The 23,198-nt window shown below is 43.5% G+C and overlaps 2 protein-coding genes across 4 annotated transcripts; one reads left to right on the top strand and one right to left on the bottom strand.

The window, feature by feature from the left end:
• Positions 1–1,091: 1,091 nt before the first annotated feature.
• On the top strand, positions 1,092–8,358 carry PRDX1 (peroxiredoxin 1). 2 transcript variants are annotated; one of them, XM_048312752.1, is made up of 6 exons: positions 1,092–1,224; positions 3,942–4,058; positions 4,896–5,049; positions 5,315–5,437; positions 6,261–6,391; positions 7,980–8,358. In XM_048312752.1, exons 2-6 carry the CDS (start codon positions 3,953–3,955, stop codon positions 8,063–8,065), a joined length of 600 nt encoding a protein of 199 aa, XP_048168709.1. In that variant the 5' UTR covers positions 1,092–1,224; positions 3,942–3,952; the 3' UTR covers positions 8,066–8,358. The 2 variants fall into 2 exon arrangements, with proteins under 2 accessions (XP_048168709.1, XP_048168710.1); XM_048312753.1 differs by having other exon boundaries at positions 1,193–1,211.
• A 7,660-nt stretch (positions 8,359–16,018) lies between these two features.
• Positions 16,019–21,426, bottom strand: MMACHC (metabolism of cobalamin associated C). 2 transcript variants are annotated; one of them, XM_048312750.1, is made up of 4 exons: positions 21,340–21,426; positions 19,235–19,429; positions 18,712–18,864; positions 16,019–18,159 (listed from the first exon to the last, which is right to left on the bottom strand). In XM_048312750.1, the coding sequence occupies exons 1-4, from the start codon at positions 21,409–21,411 to the stop codon at positions 17,848–17,850; spliced, it is 732 nt and encodes a 243-aa protein (XP_048168707.1). In that variant the 5' UTR covers positions 21,412–21,426; the 3' UTR covers positions 16,019–17,847. The 2 variants fall into 2 exon arrangements, with proteins under 2 accessions (XP_048168707.1, XP_048168708.1); XM_048312751.1 differs by having other exon boundaries at positions 16,019–18,156.
• Positions 21,427–23,198: the final 1,772 nt, after the last annotated feature.

The raw sequence follows: 23,198 nt of genomic DNA, 5'->3' as shown, positions 1-23,198 counted from the left end.
TATAGCAATAGAAATAGAAGTAGATAAATTAGTTGCATGAAAGTGAGTGCAGTTTTTTTCCTAAGTACACATATGCATGTTATTTGCTTTCATTATTTAAGGGTTGATTTAATCCGGTCCCAAAAGGACTCATCTCTGAGTGAACCACCACGTGGGTATGGTCACCCAGCAACACTACACAGTGATCTTGATTATAAACATTTAAAGTTTGTTAATCCTTTGTGGTTTCCTCCTCATTACAATTTATAATCAAGTTTTAACAGGTATAAGAAACACAACTGTAAACTGCAAAACAGACAAGTAAAAATCAGTTGGTAACACATTTATCACTTTTAACAAAAGCAAGCGTTTTTGTCCTTGATATGGCTTAATGGCCCTACATATTCATTATTTAATAAAGCTTTCACATTTAAATTCAGAATTTGGCCCTCAAAAAGTACCAGACTGCTTGTTCGCTCTTGGATTCAAAGACAGTGCTTGTGAGGAATCACTGAGGTTAAACGTCCCTCACAGCAGCTTCAGTCCTGAATGATGCAAAACTCCCTGAAGTAACTGTATCTTCCAAGGGTTTCCATCCTGCCACTGAAGCTCAAAGATTAGACTTTAAATTTAGTTTTCACCTTTCTTTTGCTGACTTGCATGACTTGGATCAGTGTTCCCATTGATGGAGAAGAATCAATGAAAGCCTTGGGAACGAGAGATCAGGGAGAGGGGGCAGTGGGTAATGCAGAGGGAGAGGATGGAGATTCGACACCGCACCTGTGTAACACTGTGAACACACATTGCTCTGTTCGTGGGAAGTTTCGTTTTACTTCTGTCAATGGACAGCACTTAATTCACATAAATGACACGCCAGTCATCCCTTACTCTCCCTCCAAGTCCTGCGTACCCTCTGAGGACTTCTAATAATCATAGCTCGGTCAATTAAGGCACTAAAAAAGCAATCGCTTCTCGCACCAAGCCCATAAATCGTTTATAGCCGCGGCATTGGATATTTCCACGGCACCTCCCGGGACCCTCTCCAGAGAATGATCTGCGTTCATTCGTACCCCGATGGGCCCGGATCTGCCAAGTCATGCTGCCCTTGCAGGCGCTGCCGCCCTGCCCTCCCCGCCGCGTCCGCTCGCGAGATCCGCGCTCCTATAAAGGGGGCGGCGCGGTTGCCTTGCCGCAGTTCGTGCTGAGCTGCTGCTGTTGCGTGTGCGGAGCGGGTCGGTGTTCCGAGTGAGTGTGCGGGGCCGCGGGGGTCGCCGGGGGCTTTGCACAGTGCTTCTTTTTTTTTCTTTCTTTTTTTTTTTTTAATTTCGTTTTATTTTTATGTGCTTTTTTTGTTACTATTTTGGGTGGTTTTTTTGTTTGCTTTCCCCTCCCCCTTCTGCGCAGATGCGCCCTTGAGCGAGGCGCGCAGGGCGAGCCCTTGCTCCCCGCGTCCCGCTCTCGAAGGATCGCATTGCTGCGGCTGCCGCCTGCTCTCCGTGTTCAGTTTTCCCTGGTTTTGGTTTGGGTTTTTCTGGCGGGGAGAGCCTTCCAACGCTCCGGCCTTTATCAGCGCTGCGCGGGGAGGAGCCGCGGGGAGGGCCCGCGGGGGGAGCGCGCAGGGCGCCTGCCGGGAGCCGAGCGGCCCCTTCCCCCGAGAGCGATGCAGCATCTCGTTTCTAAGCCTTAAAAAAACCCCAAACCGGAGCGCTGGATGCGGCTCGGGGACGTGCAGGGGGCGGGTGCCCCTGTCCCAGAGCGGTGTAGCGGCGGCCCGGGCGCGGGGCAAGGCTCGGAGGTCGCCTCGGAGCCCCTCGGGCACCACGCGTGCCGCGGTCCGTGCGCGATCCCCGCGGTTCGGTATCGCCCTCCGACCGCGGCTGCGGTGGCCTGACCGCGTTTCTGTGACAGTCTGAAGGTGGCAGAGTGTGGGAGGCTGATGGTGTGTTTTGCCTTTCGCTTGTGTTCAAGGCACCCTAAAGGTATGAAATTGCTCGTTCAAGAGAGCAGGCCTGGCTAATTATAATTGCAGTTTGAAGATAATTGAGGCCGTCTGCGGCTATGAGCAACAAAGATGCTCAAAGATCTGGTCGGATTCGAATGTGTTTGATTTACGGTGCTCATTCTACTTTCCTCCAGAATGAAAGGAAGTAGCAATGATTCTGTGGTCTGCTCCTCTGCGGGCTAGGAAATGCTGTGGCTAAAAATCCGAGCAGAACACGCGCTGACCCCGCACGGAAAAGCAGAGGGGTTGGCAGGTCACAGTGGGTGCTCTGAGGAAAGTACACGGCTCTCTTGCAGTGTGAGGCAACCAATATCTCCTGCCAATATTAAAAGATTTTAATGTTACCAGAAAAGGGGCAATAACTTGTCGTTTAGAAAGGGGAAGTATCAAAGAGCCGTCTGACCTTGAATACCTAGTGAAATACTCCAGAGGATTGCTAATGGAACAAGTATAGAAGGGCTGGCATAGTACTGAGCAAAAGGATGACCTTGAGCTTGGATAACAGAAAAGAATGTAATTCAGTGATAAAAATGTGGGGTCGTGCACTCCAGGACGAGCAGCTCTTGCTTATAAGATAAAACTCACTAGTTGGAGGCATCTCAGATAAATACTCTGCAATGGCTGTTCCCACATCCCTCTTACAGAACTGCACTTTGAGAACCACAGCTGCTTTTCTGGGTACAGGATTCTCGATGTCCTCCTGCCAGGCTGCTTCAGTGCATCCTGGCCACCACACTCTCTCCCAGTCTGCTGCAGTTAAAAACCCTTGGATGAACATGGGGGTAAAGAGCTTTGTTGCACAAGGCAGTTAGAAATGCTGAATGTGTGGGCACTTCTCAAAATGAAAACTGAGAGGTGGATCGTTACTGTCAGGGTGTGCAAGAGAAACTTTCAAAAGCAAAACCGTTGCTAAAAAGGCCCACCTATGCGGGTTCAAATGTTTCACTTGTGGGCTAGTTCTCCAGGAAAAAAGTGGCTGGCAAGCGGGAAGGAGCCAAGAAATGAGGTGTTCTCAACCTTTTTTAGACTTAGTGCCTTGCAGGCGCAACTTGGAACAATCCTTGGCTCTTGGCTTTCCTTAGCAACATGAGACTCATGCTAACCTTTGAGGTGTTTTTTTTTATCTCCAAGTGCTGCAGTGTGTAGAATGAAGTGAAATAACTTTCAAGAATATTTTGTGATCTGCAGAAATTAGGTTTATAGAGTTGCCTATTTGAAGGATTATGCTCTGGAAGTCTAAAGTGTTATACTGCATTCCCAGACTGAGCAAAAATACTGCACAGGGTGTATTACAGATGGTAAGCTTTTGGGGCAGACAGCTAGAAGTAGAGTTCTCTTGTCCTGGTGTACCCTTTTATTCTTTTTCAATAGACTTAAAGGGGAAACAACCTGGCCGTACTGATTTAGACTTGGTGAAATTGTAATTAACATAGAATGGGATTTCCATGTATACCACGAGTCTTTCTAGTTGCAAATCAAAAAGGGTTGTTCAAAAGGTTAAAGTGTAGTTTAGCGGAGCACTGTTCCCTGGAGATTAACAGAAGTTATTTTCTTTCAGAATCAACAGGAAGATCAAGTTTGAGGTCTTAAATTCCCTTGTAAAATTGAACAAGGTTCTTCTCATTGAAAGTTCTAAAAAAGAGACTTTCTACTCCTCCACCAAGTGGAATGGGATGGTTTTCTGAGCCCTTTCCCAGACTCTGAGCTGTTACTGGTTAGATAACCATTACTGTATCTTTAGGAGGCCAGGAACTATACATTTTGAAGGACTGGCAATCTCTATAGTGGCTCAACTACCCAGGTGACAAAACTCATTTAACACTTAAGCCTTGTTGCAAGACCAAATGCTGATAAACTCTTTGGTGTTCAATCTAGGTTGATAAGATGCTTTGAATAAAACCTTACTTCCAGGTGCAAATGTACTACCATCTAAACTGTATTGGTGTTAACTCCTGTCTAGGTTAAATCAAGATGTCTTCAGGAAAGGCTTTCATTGGAAAACCAGCCCCTGACTTTACTGCCACGGCTGTAATGCCAGATGGACAGTTCAAAGACATCAAACTCTCTGACTACAGAGGTGAGTTCATGTGCTTCTCTAATTACACAGGTAGTCTGGCCATAGGAAGGAGTGGAGGATATCTGAAGATAACATCTTGATTTGGTTTTGAAGTAATAGTGACCACTTGGCAGTGGACTAAAGATCAGAACTTGTGCAGTGGTGGCTGGAGTATACTTAGAAGGCTGTCAGCAGCATGACTGAATGTCCCAGCTGTGATAACTGTTACCAGTGAGCATAAAACTCCTCTAAGCTGTTATCTTGCATCAGGCTCATTGCCCTGTGTATCATACTGAGACTGGTGTAGCATTTCCAGACTGTGGAACAGCAACATCTTATGTCCCATCTTTGTCAATGGAAAGTAAATTCCTTCATCTAACCAACTCTCTTTCTCTAGAGTGCTGGCAATATGTTTGCTTTGCCAAAAAAAGTTTAACTAAAAGCAAAGGGAAAGCCTGAAGTAATCAAGTACTCACGTTGATGGCTTTAGAAATACATTTCTAACGATGCTGCAGGCTGCATGAGGTTGATGCATAGGTATACACTACTCACCTACTCAGTTAAAATGTCTCTTTGGCTGATAGCCTTTCAGATCTGTGGCATTTCTCTGTTAGGGATCAGCCATGGGGTCTTCTGGTGTAGCACACCCACAGGTGTACTTGGGGCAGGCCTATGGGAGTAGACCCAGGAAACTCAGGCATTCCCTGATAAATTTGACATCCTGGGTTTGGGGGCTTCAGTTGGGTAGGGTTTTAAGGTGGGTGGTTGCTTGTGTTCTGGTGTTTTGATGGGGTTTTTTGTTTGCTTATGTTTTCTTAAAATACTAAGATAGATTAACTGGTTGTACTGCTTTTCTAGGAAAATACGTTGTGTTCTTCTTCTACCCCCTGGACTTCACTTTTGTCTGTCCAACTGAAATCATTGCCTACAGTGACAGAGCTGATGAATTCAAGAAAATCAACTGTGAAGTAATTGGAGCTTCTGTTGACTCTCACTTCTGTCACCTTGCCTGGTAAGAATCAGCCTTTTAACCCAACAGACTGTTCTGCCTGGCCTTAGTTCTTGCAGGAACTGAATCCTGAGTGTATTCAGAGGCACTTGGTAAGTATTGGTAGTGCCAGGTGCTTCTGAACAGAACTGAGCATACTGGTCATCATTCTTTTGTTGCCTCATGGCAGATTAAGTATGATACTGCAGAAAGGATCAACTTCTCTTGCACCTTTAGCCTTCATTCTGAACTGGCCATATTTTTAGCATGTAAACTTTTCTACTTTTAGGATCAACACTCCTAAGAAACAAGGGGGTCTGGGCACTATGAAAATCCCCCTGATTTCTGACACGAAACGTGCCATTGCCAAAGAGTATGGAGTGCTGAAGGAGGATGAAGGTATTGCATACAGGTAATGTGCCAGAGGTAAACGAGCTGATAAAGTTATGTTGCAATACATGGACATGTCAGATGAACACAGAGCTTGTGTGCACTTGAACACCTGCAGGCAGCTAAAGCTGTTGGCTGTTCTAGGTGTAAACTCCTGCAAGCTGTCAGACACTCCTTCGTTCTTCGTGGTGCTTAGGCTTCCTGTGCTTTTAAGTTAAATTCTGCTTCCCTTTGATTGCCTGCTGCACAGGGCAGGAGTCTCATGCAGGTGAGCCGCAAACATTGGTAGTGCAAGACCTACATAGTCATGAAAGTGGTTACAGGTATTTAGTCTAGTGATCAGAATACAGATTAATTAAACCCCAAGTCTTTAGTTGACTGTTCAAAAAATTGCTAAGGGAGCTGAACTTCCGCTAACTCTTAACCTGATGCTGGAGGACTGATGAGCTGTTGCTTGTCGTCTTTTTTGAGAACAGTGTATAGTGAGTTTTTTTTTAATGTGAGGATGTCTCTCCTTGAATTTGCCTTTTCCTTTTTTTTTTTTTTTTTTTTTTTTCCCCCTACTAGTATCTTCCTTAAATAGGAAGCACTCCTCTCCTGTGTCACTGCTTCTTTGACTTTGACTTGCCTCCTGTCCCTCCTGGTTCCTGGTGGGCTTTCAGCTGCTACTGTTTCGTTGCTGTGCATACACCAAGGTGTTAGTTTCTAGGAAGAGGTCACAGTAATACCGGGATGGCACGGTGCCATAATCAAATACTGAACCTGAGTTTTTGAAACTCATGTCAGTCTAATCAGCCTTTCAAAAGCTGTGCTTAACTTCAGGGCTGTTTTTTGTTTGTTTTTAGGGGTCTGTTCATAATTGATGAGAAGGGGATCTTGAGGCAGATTACAATCAATGATCTTCCTGTTGGCCGTTCTGTTGATGAAACCCTCAGACTTGTCCAGGCCTTCCAGTTTACAGATAAACATGGAGAAGGTAAGAGTGCTTTTTAATTTAATGTTTTCTCTAAAGAACAATATTAACTACGCAGGTTAAATCAAGGGTTACTGAAAGATAGCACATGTATCAATCTGTGCATAACAGGTAATTGTGCCTGTTGAAATGCAGCTGGTTCTATAAATCTGCTTGTTGTAGGGCACAATAATGCTTTATCCTATTCCAATTAATTGTCCATTGAGTACTTGCTCATGCTGAGATTTCACTTAAATCAATTTGGTGATGGATGTCTTGTCAAGCACATAGCAGTTGTCTCTTTCAATTAGGCACAGAAAATACTTGAGACAGGAATTAAGAACATGTAATAACTTAGCCTGCAAGGGGTAAGCATGATTTAGATTCTGCTCTCAGACTTGGTAGGTTGAGACGTTCAGTACTAATGTAGTGTTTTAAACAGTCTCTTAGACAAAGTACTTAAATTCCCAGAAAGTCTGCTGATTTTTTTAGTTAATATATAGTGAGGAGAAAATGGGTGAGAGTCTCTGTCCCCATAGTTCAGGAGTAATAAGGTGTTTGAGACTTTCTGCAGGAACGAAAGAAAAAAAGAAAGCACTGCAGATGAAAAGTTAGAACCAAGTTATGGAAACTCAAAATTGCTGTGCAGGTGTTAGTAGTCTTCAGTTGTCATTAACTAATGACATGTGTTGTTGCTGGTCTTACTTAATGTGCTTCAGAAGTGGTAAATCAATGGCAGGTTTTATTAAAATAAGCTGCTCTCGTGACTGTGGCATATGAACATGTTATGTGAGGAGACATCCCAAACATTTGATGATGGAGCAGTCACATGTCATGCAAATTAAGCCTTGTGGGGTTTACTGTGGCTTTGAGTAGTCAAAACCTGGCAAAAGGTTTTACTTTAGAACTTTAGGACTGCAGTCACATCTAAACCAGGACAGACCAGAGTAAGATGTGTAGCAACACTCAGAAGCTGAGCACACCGCGGCTAAAATTGTCAGTCCTGAGTGGAGCAAGCATCTCATCCAGTGTTCCATGGCTGTAAACAAGGAACACTGTCCAAAAAATGCTGCTCGAGGAGCTGCTGCAAGTTTGAGACCATGCAACCTCTGCATCATGGTGGCTTTTTGATAGCCATGTAGGGGAACCAGTGACAGTTTAACGCTTTTTCCCCTGCCCCACTCATCTGGAGAGCTGGACCAGGGTGGATTAAAGATAAGGGGAATACAGACTTGGCTGGGTCCAAGGAGATAAGTGTAGTGTGGTGTTAGGAGCCTTTCTGACCTGAGCTGCTGCAGTTAGTGTTACCTTTGGTGTCAAACTTCCCTGAAGCTTTTAAGTGGGGCTGGGAGAGCTGCTTGTGTAAAGGACCCACTGTTGCCTGGGCAGACACCTGGTTCCTTGGGTGTTACTATTTGTTTACTGGGTTTACTTGGGTCCCAGTAAACAAACAGAATCAAGTAAAATAAACTGAGCATAATGTGACACTGAATGCACTGTCTCTGTGTTGCAAAGATCTGTGCATGTTCTGAGTTGCTACTTTGCTTTAATATTGTGTAAAACATGTTCTGCAGGAGCAGCTAGTAATACTTAAACATTCTTATCATTTCAGTGTGCCCAGCTGGCTGGAAGCCTGGGAGTGACACAATCAAGCCTGATGTTCAGAAAAGTAAAGAGTATTTCGCCAAGCAGAAATAAACATTCAGCCTGAGTGGAAACTAGTATGCCTTACATAAAGAGCAAGTATCAGTTATTGAACTTTGATTAAGTCATTGCATCTGAGTCAAGGGATCATGTTGTAGTTAAAACAGTAACTTTTTTACTTGAAGGAAAGTTTGTCCTGTTGACAGTACCTTCATAGCAAATCCTAACGATCAGTATCTGTACATCAAGCCCTGTTGACCTTAGTGACAATGCCGTGTCTGTGGTTAGCCATGTGTTACATAGAGCAGTGGTATCCTTTTGTAACTCTATTAAACTTGTGAAAAGAGCATACTGTCTACTGTTCTTGCATGTAGTCATCAGGAGACCTGGGAGCAGTGCAGGCTGCACCTCTGAAAGCTCTCTGCAGGCATCTTGAGTCCTGTTTTACCACAGCACCATTGGAATGGAGAGAAAAAGACTTGGTTTTCCTGTTGAAGTAATAAAGTACTCCTCACACTCTTCATGACTTTGCTGCTAGGTAGAGGATCAGGCTGTCTGGCTTAGGCTCTGGGCACTGTAGTGTTGCTTGGAGCATAATGTGACTGACAAAGGTGGGGAACCTTTCCATGCACCATCTCAACTTAGTCATTCTGGCCATCTACTTTAGTCAAAACTGACTATGTATGCTAAATTTCTGGGAATCCAACATTGAGTTTGAATGCTGTCTCTATGGGAGTGGAATACTAGGCTTTTCTGGAAAGCAAACTTCCTTGGATATACAGCATTCATCCCCAGTCTTTCCCACTACATGTCATGGGGGTGATAATATGCCAGTTATCCATTAGCTTGTAGTCATATGGTTTAGGTCAAAAGGGTGGCATTATAAAATCTGTTGCTCAGGTGTGCTCAGCCTTGTCTTTCATCTTTGTATTTCAAGTGGTTATGTAAAACTCAGAGCACATGACTGGCCTTAAGTTATACCAAAGCTGTGACTGCTGTGGAGCTTCATAGTTCAAGGTGGCTTGTGACGGTGCTGAACTTCAGAGCTGAGGATTTGGGTAATGAGCTCTTGCCTAACAATATAAGGGAGTTAAAACCCTGTGATCCTTATGTACCTGTAAAGATTAAACTCTTACCAGACCTTGTAACCATCTTCAGCTCAAGTCGTAAACAAGTTCTGTCCTGCTTGAAGTCAGCAGCAGCAAAGGTGAGGCCCAGGGCTACTTCTGTCACTCAGAAGTGAAAGTTGTAGGTCTTGAGTAGTAAGCTTGTTTTGTACAGCTGCAAAAAGTATGTGGCAGAAGCCTTAGTACCAAATACTTCAATAACAACTAAAATAGCTAATGCCCATGAAGATATGTGAAAATAATGTTTAGCTGGGGATCACTTTTGCTTAATTTTTAAAAAATCCAAAGTCTCAAGATAACAAATGAGGCCAGCTTCCCAGGAAGGCATTGATAAGTAACAGGAGCATTTATATGGTTCAAAGTAAAATTAATTTAAGTAAGTATGGCTGAGTAAGAAGTTACCAAACTTTTCTAGCAAGTGAAAAGGAGTAAAGTTAGGGCTAAGGTAATGTAAAACTTACCTTTATTATTGTTGTATTAGCCTTGAAATGTAAAATTGATTACAGCAGTTACTTGGAGGGTACAATATTAGCATGGCCTAAATCTGTGGAATGGGGCTCTTTAACCTCATGATGTGACTCCAGTGACTTCTGCCCTTATTCACAAGTAAAGCTACACCTGATGTAACTGGGCTGTTACATCACAGAACCATTGATGTGGGAAAAGACCTCTGAGATCATCAAGCCCAAATGTTATGACAGCACAGCCATGTTAACTCTGTCCCCAAGTGTCACATCTACATGGGTTTTTTAATACTTCCTGGATGATAATTGCACCACTTCCCTGGGCACCTTGTTTCAATGCCCAACAACCCTCTCAGTGAAGAAATTTTTCCTGGTATCAAATCCAAACCTACCCTGGTGCAAACTGAGGCCATTTCCTCTTGTCTCATTGTGTGTTACTTGGGAGAAGAGACTGAGCCCACCTCACAACACCCCCTTTTTAGGTAGTTGTACAGAGTGATTTCATAGCTGCTCTGTCACCTAACCCTGGACATAGAGGATAAAGGGGTTCTCTGATGTTCTGCTCTTGAACCTCTCTCCCAAAAAGGAATCTTCATGTGCCCATCCCAGGCCATGGGAGGAAGGTGAGGGTCTGAGGGTGGCTCCAACCCCAGCAGCTGCTGTGTCCTGCTGTGGCTGCTGTCAGGAGGAGAGGTCAGAGCTGCCCTGACAGCACATCTGGGCATTGGAGTGTCCTGTAGAAACACCCCTTGTCTTCATTTCTTCATCCCACTCCTCTGGTGTGAGGAGTTCCCTTCTGTGCTGTAATTTCCTGTGTGTGCTGCCCACCTTGAGCTCCCACACTGAGAGCTCCAAAATGTACCTGCTTAAACATCAGTCACAGGTGAGTGATGATACTGTGGAAACTGGAAACGGCCAAGAAACAAAATCCCTGGGGATTAGGAACTGTATTACATGCTTGCACCAAATGATTGACAGTGGAAACCAATTCAATTAAACAGCTTTTTTTATTCTTCAGCCACATGAGTCATTCCCAGGAAGGTTTGCCATGCTGTCATTTTAATGTTTACATTACTTACATTTCCAAGAGCATGACACACAAAAAATGGGTAACACAAAACTTCTTCAAACACAGAAGAGCCTAAGTTTATTTCTTTGTTTAAGCTCTATATTAATTCAGATGTAGCTTGGAATCTCCAGTAAGTGTTTGGGGCCTCCCCACTCCTTACATTGTGACACCTTAGACTGGTGTAATTTTTATGATATTCAAGTAACTACAATCCTCATTTATTAAAGGGGTTTCTTTTTTTCATATACCAATATGCATATTTTATTTTCATTACAATTATGAACTGCTTTTGCTTTCACAATCAACAGGTGGCATATTTTCTAGTGAGCTAAAAACCCATCAGCAGTGCTTGAGTTTGACAGGATGGATAGCTGCCAGTGGGATTTTCCCTGAAGATACAAATCAGAAAGGATAGATGTGGTATTTGATATATTTTTAAAATGTGTGAGTGACTGCACATCTATTTTCCTAGTTTGGGTGCTTATTATAAATACAACCTTTATTCATTCATTTCTTTAGGATAACTTAGAATAGTCAGGTGAAGGGAAACTGAAATAAATCTGTGTCTCTGTCCTAGATCTCTTAATTTGTAGCTGATTGCTGTGGTTCCTGGGGATTTATGTAACCACTCCTCAGCTGGACAGGGTAGAGGAAAGAGAGTGGAGGGCTCCTGGGTCGAGGTAAGGACAGGGAGAGATCAATCACCAGTTACTGTCTCAGGCAAAACAGGCTTGAGAAATTGGTTTAATTTATTACCAACCAACTCAGAGTAGGATAATGAGAAATAATGAGGCTGCAGGGGAATCTCTGCTCTGGAGCACCTCCTCCCCTCCTTCACTGACCTTGGTGTCTGCACAGCTGTTTCTCTCACATTCTCCCACTCCTCTCTCCAGTTGCAGGTTGTTGCACAATTGTTCCCCCCCTTCTTAATTCTGTTATGCCAGAGCTGGCTGGCATTGGCTCCCTTGGGAACAGTGGAAGCTTCGAGGAGCTTCTCACTGAAGCCACCCCTCTAACCTCCCCCTGCTGCCAATCTTTGCCACACAAGCCCAATGCACACACATTGTGTTCTCCCATATTACCTAAATTAAGGAATTTTATTACCTTATGTTTGTGACAGATATTTGCAATTAAGTTTTCAGATAATAGCATTTATATAGAAGCAACAGGATTTTTTTGGTATGTATAATACAAAGTTGTGCATCAGACAAATTCTATATATTATATGTTCATCTTGGCATACACAGGATGTGACATTCAATATTCAACATACAGAACCTAACTTTCTCTAGATTTTGTACAACTTCTATGAGTTTATTTCAAAATTAACAACTGCATATTTAGATGCTTATAAGAAAAAAAAACCTATTCATGTTTAAAGAATTATCACTTTGTTACAAAGCGAGTTTCTCAGTAATTTTGAAAAACAGTATAAAAAGTTACCAATTTTTAAAAGTACTATTTTCTTAACAAGTACTCCAGCCTTTTTATCAGGCCTTTGTTGAAAATGTTATTGGATTATCCAACAAATCGATACAGTTCAAAGAACAAAACCAAGTATTTTATATCTCACAGGTATTGCAAAATGACCCTTTGGTTAGGAAAGCATGTTTGCAAAAGCCCCATGAAAGCAGCTTTTAGTAATGCTATACATCAACACAACAGCTATGTAAAAATAATGGGGTTTATTGTATTAATAGTCTGAAATTTTCAGTGTTCAGTATTACATGACAGTCTGCAAATGTATATTCTGATGTATGTTGTTAGACAGATGGAGGATTTAAACCAGAAATATCTTGGTTCTAATTCGCAAAAGGTGAAATGAGGTAAGTGCAGAGTAGTGGAATGCAGCATGCTTGGACAATTAATTCAGAAGTGTGTTACAGCTATTACTGTCTCTTTTTTCTTAAAATACAATTTAATGGTACATACAAAAAGAACATTGAGCCAGGAAATCAAAGAAATAGCAGGCATTTTTTGCTCATGAATATAGTAGCTCTATTTTTAATCCTAGAAAATAAAAAACCAGGAGTTTGCCTTTAATGTACAGTCAAACAACTCTGCATTACCAACAGCTCTGTGCTGCACACCCCGTGGCTGCAGAACAGGCTGTGAGTTGTTTGCAGTGTTCCTGAACAAGAGCTGAGCCTGGGAAGCAATTCTCACCACACCTAGTGATGAAAGGTTTGGACTTCGATGTGAAATTTGGCTCTTTCACCTGAAAGTTAAATCACTGTACATATTATGGGGACACGTGTCAGAATTTAGAATGTTTCTCTGCAAGAAAGCATTTGAGCACAGATATGTGACTAAATATATGTGAAGTCTTTAAGGTTGCACTGTCCTCTGAAACTGAGCCCGGTAGGTTTATGTTCCATATTCCACAGCAGCAGATTTTTGAAGTATCTGCAATGACAAATGAAGCCAATATCCTTTGTTTAGAAAGGAAAAAAGTCTTCAATCTACACTTAATAAAACATTGTAACCTAAAATTGATGTGTTTCATCAAATTCACTTCTCACAAAAATAAGGCTGTCTTTTACGTTTTGGAAGACTGAAGCAACAGTGAATGATTCAGGAAGACTAGCCTGAACAATGCTGGGAAAAAGGTTATGACATGTAATTAAAACTAATTCCTTTAAAAGGAATAAGACAGTTTATACATTCACAGAAGAAGCAATGATTCTGCATAAATTTAAGAAACACAGAAAAATCCCTCCACCCCTTCTGTAATTCACTTACAGGAATTTTCCTATCTCATGGTGTGTTTTACATGAGGAAAAAACCCCAAGCAACTTAGTGTAAATGTGTTTGATTTTCAGAAACTTTTCAGTGTTTGGGGGAAAAAGCCATATGCAGTTATTAAAAGTAAAATTGCTTTCTCACTGAGTTATGTACAAACATCAACAAAGATAACATGAGAATTATAGGTGTAATATTAATGAATGATAGTAGCCATTTCAATTATTTGTATGCATATATAATCACATTTTGCAGGTTTTGGTATATTACTGGAGAGATTTTAAACATTCCACTAAAATACCTTACTGCTCATTTTATGATAAAATATTTAATTCTTTCAAATTTCCCACCATATTTCCTAAGGAGTGTGAGTATCTCTCTGGGTTCTTTTCAGTCACACAGGGAAAAGAAAAGCACATTTCTGTTCCTTGGTGCTCTCTCTTTCCTCCTTGAAAACCTAGAGGGCAAATGCCCTGTTCTGTTTTCTGAAGGAAACGTGATGGATGATCTGTCACAGGATATATGATAGCACAGGAAGCCAACTTAACAGCAAAAACCCTCTCATGAATACATTTGTCTATTTTGGTAGATGAATCTGTGAAAGTTCAGCCTGCAGAGGTGCAGCTGTTTCTCTGCTGCAGTGAACAGCAAAACCACTTCCCTCAAGAGGAAGAGTTTTGAACTGCTACTGCTTAAGTCAGTATTCAAAGCTAATTTATTAAATACACTTTTTACATGAGGCTTAAGAAAGAGTGCTGATAACCACACTGGCACTGATCAGTACCTGCCACTATCTTGTTTTTAGAAATACATCAGGGGGTTTTTTTAAAAACCTCGGGGGTTTTTAATTCCATTTTAATTCAAATCAATGTGCATTTTTAGAAATATAACCTGTGTCAAATAGCAGCTACACCAACAATAATTTTGGTCACAACTGAATAAAAGACCATGAATATTATACTGAATGAGTAAAACTATGCTTCTGATCCAGAGGAGGGCAACCTAGCCCTAAAAAAACCCACAAACCAAAATATAGAAAAAAACCCAGGCCAACCTTTAAAACCCCCATCAAAACAACAAACCAGAAGAGCTCACTGCTCTCTAACACTGGCTATTTTTGTCTGACACACCAGCACCGATTTAGACAGCAAAACATCTTTAGTTTTCCATAGTTCAGGGGAAGACAGGATTGTTACAAGCCATTCTTTTTATGGGAGAAGGAAATAAGTCAGTATCAGAAATTAAGTTTGCCACACTCTTTTTTATACCACAAAGAGACTTTAGTGCTTATTTTTGCACCACTGAGATGTAATTGATTTAACTGATACCAAAAACCCCCAGCAGTGTTTTCTCAGGTGTTTTTCTGAGCAACAACCCTGATGGCTGCTGGTCACCAGGTTAGATTGTGCTTTGTATTTAATTGGTATTGTCTGTCAAATCTTTAATTTTTATGAAAATTTCTGTTATTTTAAGGTTAATGAAGTAAAAAAAGGGAAAATGTAACTGAAGGAGAGTAAAAATGGTAAATGCATGAAAATATAACAAATTTGTTAATTCTCCATAAACTATTTTATTAGCTTGAAATATACTGAATACCTTGTTGCTAAAACTGAATTTAAATTCAAGTAGCTTTTAATTTCTTTTATTTTTCCTGTTCAGCTCTTGAATACTCACCCTACTGGTTATACTGAGGAAAAGAGTCTTTAATAAATGTTTAAAAACTAGGATCTAGAGAAAAACGTGCCCAAAAATGTAAAATGCAATACTTGAACTAGTAAATCTATTCAAGTATTTGCAATTACTTGTTTGACATTTGCAACTGCTGAAACTAAGAATGCCTTCACAATGCCTCAGGATCCAAGGATGATCCATTCCTCACCATGTCTGGTCTTGTCCCAATAGTGAGCTAAGTCAAACAGGTTCTCAAACTGCAGTTTTATAAGACAAAGGCCATTATATTCCAACCAGCAAGGGGAGAAAACTGCTCACTGCAGCTGTGGATCTCAGTGACCTGGCTAAGAGAAGGAAAGTAATGCCCAATCCAAGTCACTCCAAAATCACTGTAGTGTAGGAATGGATATTGCTGAATATTTGTACTCTGTTCTGCCTGACACAACTGTATTCCCAGAAGCACAAGGAACACTCAGTCACGGATCTGTGACTCAGTGTTCACTAATAGGTTTTAACCAGTAAAAATTCCAGTACTTACAGATATTATTTTAATGCTACTGAGGGAAAGTCCTTCAGTTATGTCTCACTGGACACCTGGAACTTTTGTTACTGTAAGAACAGAGGAAGAAATGAAAAGTGCACTGTCATGTGCTTGCTATAATGACCTGGGAAAGATAAACCTTTACTGGACTTACTCATACTGTGCTGTATGTTTTATTTTTTATATCCCAGATAGGCCTGTGATAATAGTTTGCCAACTTCTGCTAAGATAACCAATTTTTTCCTTAGTTTTCAGATACTGGACTATGTGTCTCTTAGGTAGCTCACTCTTTTCAGGATATTAAAAACACCATGACTGATTCTCATTTAAACATTTTGAGTTCTCCACAAGTTAAGAACTGCATTGTTTAAATAAAAACACTCAGTACTGAGGTTTACTTACAACTTTGGATATTTTATTAACCAAAATACCATTTGAAGAGAAATAAATTACAGAAATTGAAATGCATGGCTATAGTTACCTGTTTAATAAATTAAGACAAAATATTAAATATTTGTAAGAAATCAATGCCAAAAAATCAAAATATTTTGTACTTTAAATTGTAATGTAAAAAGATAGATGATTCCAATCTATATTTATTCTTCTAAGAGAATCAGTATTTTGTTACTAATATGAGCCATTAGCTCAAGCCCCTGTTAAATTACAGTTCATTTGGAAAGTTCTGAAACATCAAACAAATTTCAACCGTAAGCAATTCCATAACAAAAGAACAGAATTTAAACAAATTTCATTCTTTCACTTAAATTAAAAATCACAATACCTCTATCACACACTAAGTCAGGTGTCTGCCTTAGTCAGAGGTGAACAAAGCATGGAAAGCAACAAAGACTTTTCTGTAACAGCAAATGCAGTGAACAAACCCAGTGATCACACACTCACTACTCTGTTTACAGGCAAGCAAACTTGTTATCCTGAATTTGGATTACAATGAGTTACTGTAGAAACTGTGAGAAACTGTATCAAGCAGCAACTTATTGTGAAGGCAACCACCATGTTGGAGTCTCCAAAAGGTGTGAAGAATCCCAACATAAAAAGAAAGAGCTCAGTTCTGCAAAGTGAGTATTTCTTCATCACGTGTTGATACCATCAAAAGGAAAAAAGTGCTTGTCCACTTGCAGCATTGCACTAGTAAACTAGTAAGTTGTCTAGTAAAACAACTCCCGAAAAATATTATTTTCATGTATAATATTATTTTAACAAGTCCTGAGCCTCAAATTGCCCAAAGATAAATTAATTCCTGATTTCCAGTGCTGTTGTAGCCTCTGAACAAATATAACAGGACAAAGTCAGGTAAAAAATGTTGTATTTCTGTCTGAACATGTTTTATCCAGCAATGTAAGTAATGGGCACGTTATTAATATTTTCTTTTTTTCTCTGCTTGTTTGCCTGTGCATGTGACAAGGCTTTGTGCCATGGCTTTTACATGTGTGCAGGTTTACAATCTTCCCCACACAGAAAGCACACCAGGAAGCTGTGGCAGTAACTGGGGGGGGTGTGCTGTGTGCTGGCACTGAAAAATACTTTAAACACAAACATGGTCTACCGTAAAAAAGGCCACAAGAGTTGTCTTTTTTAGCCAGTTATCTTAACATGAGTAAAAACTCTATTCACATAGACACTACTCAGCACCTTTCCAAATACTCCAGTCAACTGCTCTATAAATGGATAAATGCTTAAGTGTGACCTAGGCAAGACTGAAAAGACTGGACATCTATTTCCTAGGGAGAGTCATGACACAGGACAATAAAATGATGGATACATCTAAAAGGTACCTGCCCCGAGTTTAGACAAAACCAAACTTAGTAATACAATGATTGAACTTTCTTTACACTGGTAAAGAATAAAACCAGAATATTGGGAAAGAAAATTCTTGAGAACAAAAGTGACTTCTCTAATGAGCAGCACGGGTTTTTAAGTTTCCAGGGTGTCTGAACTATTCCCACCAAAGGCTTACTGGCATCTTACTGGGCTCCCCAAAAAACACCCCGTATCAGCAACAGCACAGAACGGACGGCTCCCACTTCCCCCCAGACCACGGAGCAGTGCCCCTCCCTCTGGGAAGCTGGTGTTCGCATTGAGGCTGCTCGGATTTGCCATCTCTGTATCAACATAACCATCCTCCTCCTCCTCCTCGGCAGCGGGAAAAGACGGTGCTCATAAGTTACCCTTTGCTGCCCTCTGCCCTACACCGAGCCGGTTACTCAGTGAAATGTGATTCTCTGCGCTTCCTGTGAGAGCCCCAGCAGCCGGAATCTCTCGGCTGGAGGAGTGGCAAAATAGGCTTTTTGCTCCTCCGAGTACCTTTCCTTCACTTCAATGATGTCCCTGTAGCGGCCGTCCTGCCAGCGGAAATTGAACTGCTCCAGCAACTCAATCCTTTTCTCCTCCGTGCTCACACAGTCAACAGGGGAGGGCTGTTCCAGGAACGGCACCTGAATGTCTGGGAAGAGGAGGAGACCCCGGATGGCAAACCAGCCACCATACTTGGGATGGATACACACGCCAAAGATCTTCTGGAAGAAAAAAAAAATATATCTAGGCTGCCTCACTTTGTGTCTAATAAAGGTTAGAGTTCAAAGCAGCAGATGCTTCTCACACTCCCAGCCCTCTGTTGGAGTGCTGTACAGAGCAGAAGGGAAAACTCCCTCCTGAACTTGTGGCTCGAAGCACTGCATTTCATTCCCATTTTCCTGTACCCACATGCACCTCCCTGGAATGTGGGGAGAGGTTCCTTTCTGAAAATCTAACACAGAAATTAACCACAGTGCATTTCCCCCCCCCCCTTCCCAATGCTCCAAGCAATAGTTTTTCCCTTACAACTGCCATTTATTCTTCTATCCAAGTAGGTTTAACAGATCAAGATATTTCTCTCCATGTACATCTCCCTACCACATTGAAGATTCTTGGAAGCTTCCAGTTACCACCTGAAACACTTTATGGACCTGTATGTGCTCTGAACTTTGTAATTTCCTGCAAGATGAACTAGTGACTAGTAAGCAAACAATCGTTTTACAATTCAGTGGTTGTAGCTTAGTGGATCTTCCCAGACCGTGTTTTTGCCCCACCTTTTTCCCCCAAGGATCAAGCTTCACATCCTTTCTTTGGTAGTAATATGCAGCTCCAGCAACGTGGGCAGCTGTCTGTGCCAGGAACTTGGGCTTTCGGCTCGGCAGCATCTCATAATCAAACATGACATCCACCCTCTGGTCAGGGAATTTCTGGGAAAATTTGAAAACATCAGCCCAGACTCATGGAAAAAGCTTTGTCACTCCAGAACTGCTGGATAGCAGAAAATCAGGCACATGTGAAGCCTGCAGACTTCCACATCCTGCTGCTGAATTCTATCAGCAGGTTTGAGGCCCTGGGCATTCAGCTTGTGCTTGGAGACCTCCCTCACAGCTGCAGGATGTAATCCAGAGGCAGAACATGCAAGTAAAGCAGCCAACAGCCTGCTGATAATCCCACCTTCATGAATAATGCTTCACTCTCCCAAAGAGCAGGGCAGGAGCCCGCAGGGCTTTGTCTGCTGCTCAACCCACCTGGTTATGTGCCACAACACTAAAGGGACTCGGCATTTTGGCTTCTTACCTCCTTCACACGTGATAAATGATGGGAAATGCACTGATCCACAGGATCCCTGATTATTTTTAGTCGTTCTTTGTTCACAAAAGGCTTAAGGGCCTTCTCAAACATGGAAGGAGTGCTGAGGACCACGAAGGCCAGTGTGTCATCCGGGTAGGGGAGATGGAAGGCTGGCTGGAGAACAGCATTGTACCACCCAACCTTTGGCAAAGAAACACAAATTTCCATTAGAACACAGACACCACTCTAGTGGATATGCAGGAATGTAAAAAAGTGGAAATAACTGCAGCCCCCTTCATTTGCAACTCAGACGGGCAGCCTGCCCAGGGCCTTCCTTTCAAACCAAGTTGTTTTGCACACCAGGATTCACAGTTTGGGGAAGCTGTGCTGTGAGCTGTGAGATAAGAATCACACACAGCATTCAGCTCCAGTCTGCCCTTCTTTCAGCTCTGCTCAGAAACCCAGAGGGAAGTATGAGCAATCAGTCTTGCCAATGCAAATCAGATTGTTTGGTTCAGATAAAGCTTTTACAGGCTTCTTTTTCTTATCTTGGGCCAGAAAGAAACTGGTGCTTCTGTTTTGTGTGACAAGTCGCATGTTTTATTTCTTCTGCAGGAAACACTTGTGTGGAATGAAGGATGTGAAGCTCTTGCAGTGCTGAAACTCCCCAAAAACGTTACCAGTAGCACATTTGAGACAGCCACATTTGGATATTTGATTACAGGACTGGACATGTTGTAACACAGTCCAGAAATGAGAGATCAAGCCAGAGCAGCAGGAAGCACGACCAGGAGGACAGGGCTCAGACCTGCAACTGCCAAGTGCAGGAGGAAATGGCCAAAACCCCCTGCACCCCACTCCTAATGCCCTGCACAATAACACCAGTCTTTCCATAAGTTATGACAACTCCCACTCTCCCGGGGTGCCACAAAGACTAGGTCTAACCTTCAGAGAGATGCCAAGTGATGTAAGGTTAAGTCTGAAAATGAAACGTACTGGCTATTCTAAATAATCAGTGAAATTGCTCTGAAAGTGACTCTGCAGGTGGCAGTGGCTGCCAGACTGCTCATCTGGAAACACACAACAAAAACTAGATTCACTATAAAGTTTACATTCTTATATGAACCTCTAAGTTTAATCAGTTTTGTGGCTCTTAAGGTGCTGAACTGAGATGTTACAAGGAATTAAAGAGATGTGAATCTAAGGTTTGCTGGTTTCCCAGTGAGCATCAGTCAGTGCACCAAGGCTGGCTGTGTCAGCATTATAACTAGAGAGAGCTACAGAGCTAAAAGGTTTCCCCTCTGGTAGCTACAGTCTTTTTATCCAGGTTCTGCCCTGAATTCTGCTGATGTGTTTTAATATGTTAGCATTAAATTTTCCAGATTCTGGAGGCACTTCCCTCATTACCTCTTTCATCACCTCATTGCCTTGTACTTTTTATGCAAACGAGACCATAGCAGGAAATACAAATATTTCAAGTGACAGATACAACACTCCCCAAGGGAAGGGCACGTTTATTGCAGATTGATTTGTATTCGATATTGCAGATTGATTTATTGCAGATTGCCCTGGGGCGGGCAAGGAAAGAGCCCGCGCGTTTACAGCTGAGCAGGGGACAGTGGCAGAGGCTGCAGGGAGGCCCCTTCCATGCGCAGAACAGAGGTCAGAGGCCGTTTAGGAGCGGCTGAGGTGGTCAGCACTTCCACACACAGGTGCTTCCATACTTAGATTAAAATTTAAGCTTGCCTAGAGGACTTTGCCGTCTGCTGGGCCAGATGTGTCATTACGTAACTCCCGCGACCCCACCGGTCAGGGGCCCGCACCACGGCCCTGAGCGGCTGCTGCCGCTCCGGTCACCTTGCCCCGCGCTCCCGGGCGGGCCGCCCGGACCCCGCGCTGCGCATCGGCCCGCGCCGGCCGCGGCGGCTCCGCGGGGGCGTTCCCGACCCCCGCTCGGCCAAGGGGCGCCCCGAGCTCCCCGGGGCAGCGACCCCCGGCACCCCCCTGCCCTGGGCAGCCCCGGGACCCGCTCCCCGCCCCGCAGCTCCCGCAGCTCCCGCAGCGCCGCGGGCAGTGACGTCGCTCCGATGACGTCGCTGCGACGTCATTACCTTGAAGGCGTGCGCCTCGAGGCCGAGCGGGCCCAGCGCGCCCCGGAGCCGCTCCGCCACGCGCCGCTCCATGGCGGCGGCGGCGGCGCGCGGGGCACCACGGGAGCGGTAGTTCCGGCCCGGCGGGACCCCCAGCGCGCATCGCCACGTCTCCTAGGAGACTGTGCGGTGCGCAAAGCACCCCGGGAGTTGTAGTGCGCCGCGGCCTCCCCTCCGCGCCGGCCCCCCCAGACGGGACTCCCTGTCCCAGCATGCTCAGCCAACCCGGGCCAGCCGGGGTCTCCTCGCGCTTCCCGGCCGTGGCCCCGTCCCTGTTACACCTCCAGGGATTGGGCGTATTTTCCTGTTCTCGCTCTCTGTGGGAAAGCCGCACCTGTCCCTGTGGGTGGGTGGTGCTCCCTGAAACAGTGAGGCCTCTGTGCTGGCGATTCTTCCTCCTTCCCCGTCTGAAAGTACACGTTCTTTGCAGCTTCCCTATTCCCACCAGTGCCCTTGCCGTACGGGAGACCAAGCCTCAGGTTTGGAACTCCTTACCCGAATCTTTATAGCTGCTTATCATAATCTTTATAGTACTTGTGCAATGTTTTCCAGCCTGTAGTCCTGGATTTTGTGAAGTTCAGGACACCAAATGTGCAAGTTCTTGGGGTCAGAGCTACCTCAGATATGCAAATTTATTGCTTTGTGGAGTTTCCTTGTATCTTCTAGTACCCCAAGAGTTCTTTCTTATTGTATCCATGCCTTCTGTATTGGGAGGGCAGAACGATTTCATCAGTGTTGTTTAGAATTACGGTTTGTTCTTTACAGATGTCCCTGTATTTCCAGTTTGTGAAGTTGAACCAGACCACTAACTGTGTTCTTTCCTGGACTAAATTAAAAGTAATCCTCTTACAAAATATGTTTCTGCCCATCCACTCACATACTTGACTATCTCAGTCGGTGAATTGACTAAAACAAGAGAAAGAGCTCCAGCAGGAGCAGATCCATAAACTAGGAAGTAGTGAAAGTAAAGCCAGTGGAACCGAAGCACTGACAGCTGCAGGAGCCTCTTACACGGCTCACTTCTTGTCTAGATTTCTGAAGTGCTGTTGAAGAAACAACAGGCTGTGAGTGTAGCCTGGCGCAAGGTAGCTCCATCTCCCTGCTCAACAAGTGAGTAGAAAGAGTTGGATACAAGGCAGAAAGGGCTTTGCATCTTTGGTGCTGGAAATACGAGGTGTTTTCCAATTGTGGCATGTTGTATGTCCAGCTCCCTCCTTTTTCTCAGTTGTTCTGAGATTTTTCTGAAGGGTTTAATGCAGTGCTGGATCAGAGGTTCCCTCTGGAAAACCCTTGGAAGTGACTGCCCCCTCTCTCTCAGGTGCTAGATCTGCTGAGCAGCCACACAAAGCTCAGTCCAACAGAGCACAATCTTACAGTTTGTACAAACTCGGGATGGAAGCGTGGAGCGCTTGACAGAGGCTGAGCCACGTCAGGGGAGGAGGTACCCCCTCAGGGAATTGGAGGATGCCCAGGTCCACGTAGGCCACAAGAGCTGCTGCAGGGACAAGTGCAGCTCCCGGGCTGCTGCCGGGGAGCTGCAGGAATGTGTCACAGGAGGGTGCTGCTGGCTGGCGGCTGCTCAGAGCTCTGCAGGACAGCTCTTGCTGTGGCAGTTGCTTCCACAGGCACTGGATTGACAAGCTCAGAGATGCTGGGGACTGATCTCTCATCCTGCCGTTCTCTTTGCTGGATATCCTTTGTTCGTTTCCATGTGTGGCTCCGGCTTTAGTGATGCAGAAGGTAGCACATTTGCCAGCTTTGTGAGGTGGAGTCTTCCATTTAAAACCTGAACTGGCAAAGCTTGAGGCAGGTATGACTTA

Source organism: Corvus hawaiiensis, chromosome 9 (genome assembly GCF_020740725.1).
Source record: "Corvus hawaiiensis isolate bCorHaw1 chromosome 9, bCorHaw1.pri.cur, whole genome shotgun sequence".
Classification (NCBI taxonomy): Eukaryota; Metazoa; Chordata; class Aves; order Passeriformes; family Corvidae; genus Corvus; species Corvus hawaiiensis.
Note: the sequence above shows the minus strand (reverse complement) of the source record. Positions and strands in the feature narration are given on the sequence as shown.